The sequence below is a fragment of the Montipora capricornis genome, chromosome 14, assembly GCF_036669925.1.
Source record: "Montipora capricornis isolate CH-2021 chromosome 14, ASM3666992v2, whole genome shotgun sequence".
Taxonomy (NCBI): domain Eukaryota; kingdom Metazoa; phylum Cnidaria; class Anthozoa; order Scleractinia; family Acroporidae; genus Montipora; species Montipora capricornis.
The window spans coordinates 3,935,853-3,943,352 of NC_090896.1; the positions used below are offsets into that span (position 1 = coordinate 3,935,853).

Below are 7,500 nucleotides of genomic sequence, written 5' to 3' on the forward strand. Positions count from 1 at the left end.
TGGAGTAATAGTTGACAATACAGCTGCCCCGAAGAATTGTGTCCAGAGCCCAGGTAGAGGTGACCGTTTACAAAGGGAGCAGTTGATGTTGAAGCAGGGAGAAAACAAATTAGCAGGGTTTTCGACAGTTTTGTAAAGAAGCGAACATATTTCTGAAAGCACTGGACATGACAGACATAGTGAAAAAAAAACTAAAGGAAACGCAAGCTCAATTTTTACCCCAATGTGGCCATTGTTTTTTTAAAAATGTAACATGCTGCAAGGGATGAAGTTTTTTAGTCTTGAGTAACCTGAATAACCACTGATACAATACCATACAATACATACTTAATTGACCGCTCCCCATAGGGGCTTTTCAGGGCCAATGAAACACAATGAAACAACGGAACAGAACAACAACATCAACTGTTAAGAATCCCAACTGGCCGGAGACAAACCAGTTGGCTATTTACAAGTGCAGCTGGGAAGTTGAACCAGGGACTACCAGGAACAAATTCAACGAGTAGTCAGAACATGTCTTGAACCCGGGATCTCCTGATTTCAATGATGACGGCTTAATGTCAATGCTTTAGTTAGGTGTCCTTGATCTGGATTATATAATCACAGTTATCAGATTAAATGACCAAATGAATAGTAAGAAGCAGGAAGTGTTAAAAACGTACCGTATGAAGGAACTGAAACGTTGTCACGGTATTATTAATGATAGGTACATCGAGTGAAAATTTTTCCGGCGTGCGCAATCGATGAAAACCAATAATCGATATAACCTATATCAATCAATATAATCGATAATACTTAATCGAGTAATATCGGAAATCGATGAAAATCAATCACCAAGAAAATTGTGAGTATCGAGTAGTATCCTCATTCAAGTATCCTCATTCAAGACTTGCCGATTGAGGTCGATGACAATCGATATCATCGTTAGCAATTACGAGGATTTGAATTGTGCGTATAGATTTTTATCGATTAATTGAGGCAATCGATAATAATCGATTAATTATTATCGATTATATTGATTACATCGATTGCCTTCCAATGATCGATTTTCATCGATTGGACACGCCGGGAAAATTTGTGTACAAAACTCTTCTGGCAATTAAACTAGAATTTGGAAATGTTGAGAGTATCCCCAACAATGCAGCTGCCCGTGACACGGTTTTGCATGTTTAAGAGTTTCCTATGTTGCGATAATTTATTCGAAACTTATTTGTGGCTGCGTAATGTTCGTTAATTTACTCAATTTACCCAAATGAAACCGTTCGTTCGCGATTCTTTTAGTAATCAAACCAAAGAATTTTCCTTGTTGTGATAAGATAATTTAATCACTTTCCCTCTCCTTTGTGAGAAAACACTTGAGTTAAGAAGATGCTCCAACGCTTCGGCAACACTTAGGCAAAATCCCTGCGAGGGCAATAAACCGCGTCTTAAGAACGTAATTTGTCATCCATGATTTTAATAGCTAATCAAATGGTCGTAAAATTATGGAATAATTTCACTTGGAATAATTTCACTTGCGTTTTGTACAAAGATCAAATAATTTCCCTCGCCTAAAGGTTTGGGAAATTATTTAATTTTGGACAAAACGCGCCTGAAATTATTCCCTAAGTTCAATCGTCACCATTTGATTAGCCATACTAATCTCATAGGAATTGGGGCCCTGATACAATAGTTCCTCATCACTAATTTTAGGGTGCGTTCGATTGGCTGTATTCTGGAATAAGAACACGTGGAATATAAGTTAGAAATTCTTCGTTTTTACGGAGATTCACATTAAAATTGTCAAACATCCGCTAAAATGCTATTTTAAACATATTTTTATTAACCTTGCTGCCTCGAAACGCGCGAAACATACCGTTTTAATTAATCATCACTCCACGTATTCTTATTCCGGAATAGAGGCAATCGAACGCGCCCTTAGAAGAGATATAAAAAACTCGCGCTTCGTTTTTCATCAGAGGTTCCAAACATCTCGAAAAAATAAAATTACTCGACCTTCGGCCTCGTTCTCTCGTAGTTTCTACACTAGTTTCTCGGTGCTTAGAGCTCGCACTCGTCATTTTGATATTTACTCGAAGCCAAGAAACCTGACGCTCACCTGACTTAGGATATGATACGACAAAAACATCTTGTGATTTTGTCTGAAAGTTGGAGATGTAGTGAGCGAATACTGCCGGATCACAAATGAATACCTCTGGTATATACGTTCCGACAATCTTGACAAGAGGAACTGATCTCCAATCACCTTTTCTTATCTGAAATACGGGATAACTCGCCATGATGAATCGAATGTCCAAAGTGGTTGAGTGCAATTTTAACAAATGCTCGGATGGGCCTTGAACTGAGCGATGTTCACTGTTCCCTGTGAACCTTGTAACTAGACTTAACTGATTCTAGTAGAGTGTAATGTGAAGTGCTAGTTTTGTACCCCATATGAATCATGTGAGCGTTAGGCAAGCCCTACTAATGGAAATGGGCCCACAAAAGGACAGAGAAAAACTCTGACCAGGGTCAGGGTCACACTTATCGAGGTTTACTAGTAGGTTTTTCAAGCTTTATTGATCAATACACATTGGCGAGACCACTCGCCACCTTTGTACTCGTGCTCGTGAGCATCTCTTGTCGGACATGTCTTGGCATGTTTACAGACACCTGCAGTCATCTAGGGCCTGTCATGACTCTTGTAATACAGAATGTTTCATGATTCTAGATTCTGCCGCCTCAAAATTCCAAATTAAGATCAAAGAGGCATTGCACATAAAAAGTGGGAAAATCCCATTCTTAATCAGCAGTTGAGGCATTTAAAATTTGTCTCTTTCTTTTTAATTACGCTGTTCTTTCGTCTTTTATTTTATTGCTATGTGCGCTATTTTTGTTTCCTGCGCATTTCATACTTCATGTTCAAATTGTACGCAAGTTCTGACACGTAGAATTGTAACGTACCTTAATATAAATTCAAGTGTACAACTGTTAAAAAAGCTCATTTGGAACTGAAGATGACATGAGTATGTCGAAACATGTATTGTAAATTGAAAACTGTCGTTTCTTTTTTGAGAGTTATTGTTACTCTGCTATCTTTACGCCGTCAATAATAATTGCAAATAAATCAGTATTAAACTAACCGAAGACGTTGGCGCAAACGGGACATGTAAACCATTCGAGGAACAACCCCATGTGAAGTAAGATCCAATAAAATTACAATAAAGAAGACAAATGAAAATACGAAGATTACGAACGGTGGCACAGACAGTTACGAGAGAAGAGCCAATTAAATACACGACATAGTTATTTCAAATATTGAATCTAATGTGGTAAAATAGGTAACACGTAGAAAATTCCTAATGATCTTTAGGCTGGATAATTTGTCAGAATAGGCTAGGCTAGGCTAGGCTAGGCTTTAAAGTGTGGAATGAGATACCCCAACGTGTTAGAGCATTACCGACGAAAGCTTACAAAAGAGAAATTCGTGGAATCCTTTTCAAAATATTGATAAACAAAAATGACTATGTGGAAACGTCTACAACTGTAAAGAAAGTAGGATTAGTCAAATAGTTTTGTCCTATGTACTGCTATCTGCTGTTGTTCATATATTCTGTTTCTTTCGTCGTTTGTTTATATATTCTTTCACTTGTATCTTTCTCCCAGTTTTCTTTGTATTTATAACTCATCCTTAAGTAAACTGTAAGTCTGGCCCGCCCAGATTAGCTGACGCTACCTGCGGGCTAGTCATATTCTCTAGATTTTTGTATCAATAAAGTAAATGTTGTTTTGTTTTTGTTTGTTTTTTTGTTAATTGTTGTTGTTGTAGATTGCAACTAGTATTCCGGGATTTTTCAATGTTATTGAAGAACGACCCTGAAAAGCAGTGGTTTTAAAGTAAGCAGGTTTTAACACAAGGGTAGCATTCTCTGGGCAATGCTGGCCATGCATGGCAAAAATAACAAATCGATCAAGAAAACCCGAGCTCTTCCCCGAATTGAAGGAGCCGAACCCACGAACCTCCGACTAGTCTTTTCATTTCGAATTCATTCACAAGTGGCGTCTCTTTCGGTGCAAATGGATCGATATCTAAATTGGCGGATCCAGCTGCCAATTATAGAGAAAGACAAGATTTCGTATTTCTCAGTCGTCAGTTAATGGGAGTAAACGAAGAGTCAAAATGATTCGTTGATTGTAGGACATATGCATCTTCGCCGATTTTGGTTCCCAGTATCCAGCGAGTTGCATACCTCTGGACTCTATAAAATCGCTCTCAATTTGACATTAGGCAGTTGAAGAAACGATGAAGACATCCATTTACTATATATATATATATAGAAAATATCCTGCAAAGGTTGGTCAAGACAACGTGAACATAGGCGTTGTTGCTTGCAATATTTCGGCTGGCCAACACCAGCCTTCTTCAGGTTTATAAACCTGCCTTAACTCGGGAACTACGTTGCTCATATAGTCGTTGATAATGAACTAGTATGAACGTCCACCGCAGCATCGACCCCGGTTTTCTTCACAGCTGTTTTTTCGACCCCAGAGTCCGCTCCTCTGTTCATCAACACCAAGAACACGGACTCTGGCCATGTTGCAACACGATCTCTTCTCTAAATTCACGATTCAGTCGTGAATTCGTAATTTGCTTTGAATTCACTTTTATCGTGAAGGACACTATGTCCCAGGACTTGTGGCCAGAGAAATTAAAGAAATAAAAAATCATATCCGTGGATTGGATTTGAACCCAGAGTTTCTACTTTATGGGAACCACTTCTTTCTGCTTCACCACTAAAGATCAAAACACCGCACTCTTAAAAAGACATTTATAATACGTCTCCTATAGAATATCGCTGATGAAGAATAACTAGGCCTAAGCTAGATTAATAATTTAGTCCTAAGCTTTGATTTTAAAATGGTTAGCCTTGTCGAGAAGTTTGGTAACTGACGTTTTGCAGTGTTTAATATTGTTTGTTGCCAAGTGATATTACAGCATTATCAAATGGTGTTTAAAATATTGTTCCTGAGCAGCTAGCCGTGTGGTGTTCAGGTGGTTAGGTGACGGGTTAATCGACATTTCCAAGTTCGAGTCCTTCCCAGGTTCGAGTCCTATACAATTGGGTTGTCTTTTAAAAAATATATGACTATTTCCCATAACTCGAGCTTTCAGTCTTCTAAATTAACGACAATATTGAATTCAAAAAAATACGCAGAGTTGCGGTAATGGTATAATTTTGTAACCGTTTAAACAGGGCTCGAAATTAACGAAAAAATCCAGTCGCAATTTTGCGATAAGATACCAAAATTTAGTCGCAATTTCGCAAATTTTAGTCGCAAAATCGCAGCGCTGCATTGTGTTGTCAGCGGTTTACCAAAAATATGAGCCCGCAATACTTGTGTGTAAAGAAACCGCAGAAAATGGCGAATGATCGAAGGAATGGAACTGTGCACGTAACATCGCAGCTAAATTACTCTACAATTACGCTATTTTCAAAGAAAATTCACAGCGAGAAATAACATAATTTTGTCATTTCTTTTTTTACTTATTAGCAAAAGTAGGAGCAAAGTGGCAACTGCTAACCCTTTTGTTTCGAAAGAGCGAAGGTGACAACAAATCCCAAATTTGCGACTTCTCCAAAAGTCAATTTCGAGCCCTGCGTTAACGACCGTTATTATATAGACAGGAGTCTTTTACTGGAAAATACACCACTCATAAAATTTATACAAAACTACATCTGAGACCCGATTTGCGTATTTTCCATATCCTCACCAGTGAGGATATTGTGGACGTCATTGCCCGCCTCTGTATGGTTGTTTGTGCAAACAGTCAGTGAAAAATGGCGAGCGTTAGATTCGTAAAGTTCTCTGAAGCTGACGTAAGATCCTTCTCTGAGAAACAAGAAAATGCTACTAACGAAGAATAAAACATCATACAACTTACAATTATTCAAAGGGTTCCTTGCAAGTGAAGAATAACCTGAAATGCGAAAGTTGAAGAAATTCCTTCCATCGATCTGCAAGAATTTGCGATAAAGTTTGTTCTCGGCGTTAGAAAGAAAAATGGTGAGTAATACACTCCTGTCTACATAATATAAAGAAAATTACACGTTAGCTCGGAATATGAATTTTATGTTCGAGTGGCAAGAACAATAGGGCCGTTTATACGAGAGAAAATAAGCCGCGGCTTACTCTGGCCGCGGCTTACATAAGACGCGAACACCCCGTATAAATGGTACAAAATCTACGTTCACGGCTTTCTCAAGCCGCGGCTTATCCTGGCCTGGGAGTTTATACTCGTATAAATAGTTCCTTTCGCGTATTATGTACTCCGCGGCCAGAGTAAGCCGCGGCTTATTTTCTCTCGTATAAACGGCCCTAATTATCTCACTCGTTCACAGCGCGCACCCGTGGATTGTTCTTGCCACTCAAACATAAAATTCATATCTTCTCGACGCCGTGAAAAATCCTCTATTTACTGCTTCAAATTTCTGAGAATGCGCAGAGGAGCCGGAAGTCCGTGATTCGCGGACTTCCTGCTTTGGCTATGGCCAGAGTCCGGAAACTCTGCGTTGGAACTTAAAGTAATAGGGACTTTAAGATACGACGCGGTCGTTAACGAGAACGCCACGAAACAATAATGTCATTGTTTAAAAGAGGAAAATAATCGTGCTGCACGTGCGGCACGCATTCTTTGCTGTACTCTGCACAACGATGACGTGAAATCACTAATTAATTTGAGGTTTTAATGACGTGAGCGTAGAAATGCAAATCTTTCATTGTACCTTTTTACTCTGAATCCGCTCGTACCAATTTATTTTTCTGACACTTCGCCCACATTGAACGACGCGAACGCGATGGACAGAGAAGAGTCTTAAAGTCCCCAAAATACCACGGGATTGCATTCTTGTCCCCAGAGTCCGCTCACGGATTCAAGGCACGTTCAATATATACGGTACAATTCATGTCCCCATACATAACCTATCTACCTAAGTCAGCGTTCTTAATGCTGACCAAAAGAAAAGTGGACTCTGGTCCCGCGAGAAAAACAGTGGAAAGCAGTGAACTTTGCTTAAAGTTCTGGTATGACAATCTTTTTTGGGCTTTAATCATGGCGAGTTATCCCGTATTTCAGATAACAAAAGGTGATTGGAGATCGAGCACTTTTTTCAAGATTTTGGGAACGAATATTCAGACATTCATCGTCAGCGATCCGGCATTATTCGCCCACTACATCTCCAACTTTCAGACGAAATCGGATGATGTTTTTGTCGTATCATATCCTAAGTCAGGTGGGCGTCTTGTTTCTTGGCTTTATCGGCGGGTCTAAAACACAGGTCACAGGTCAGGTTGCACGTCAGGTCAGGTCAATAGGAAGAATATTTTTCTGCCAACGAAAATGGACTATTTTCACCTTCCCAATACAAGTTATTTTACTCTTGGGACTATATCATGCTGCAGTGAACTGCACATCCATCGTTTAAATGCAAATACTCCCCCCCTCTCCCCAAATGACCTGTA

The 7,500-nt window shown here is 39.2% G+C and overlaps 2 protein-coding genes across 2 annotated transcripts in view; one reads left to right on the plus strand and one right to left on the minus strand.

The window, feature by feature from the left end:
• LOC138033008 (sulfotransferase 1B1-like) overlaps window positions 1–2,389 on the minus strand; it is a 9,712-nt gene extending 7,323 nt beyond the window's left edge. The window contains exon 1 of the mRNA XM_068880742.1: window positions 2,099–2,389. Within this exon, the coding sequence (XP_068736843.1) occupies window positions 2,099–2,279 (181 nt within the window). The 5' untranslated portion in view covers window positions 2,280–2,389. The remainder of the gene's footprint in view (window positions 1–2,098) is intronic.
• A 4,621-nt stretch (window positions 2,390–7,010) lies between these two features.
• LOC138032165 (sulfotransferase 1B1-like) overlaps window positions 7,011–7,500 on the plus strand; it is a 10,608-nt gene continuing 10,118 nt past the window's right edge. The window contains exon 1 of the mRNA XM_068879770.1: window positions 7,011–7,271. Within this exon, the coding sequence (XP_068735871.1) occupies window positions 7,091–7,271 (181 nt within the window). The 5' untranslated portion in view covers window positions 7,011–7,090. The remainder of the gene's footprint in view (window positions 7,272–7,500) is intronic.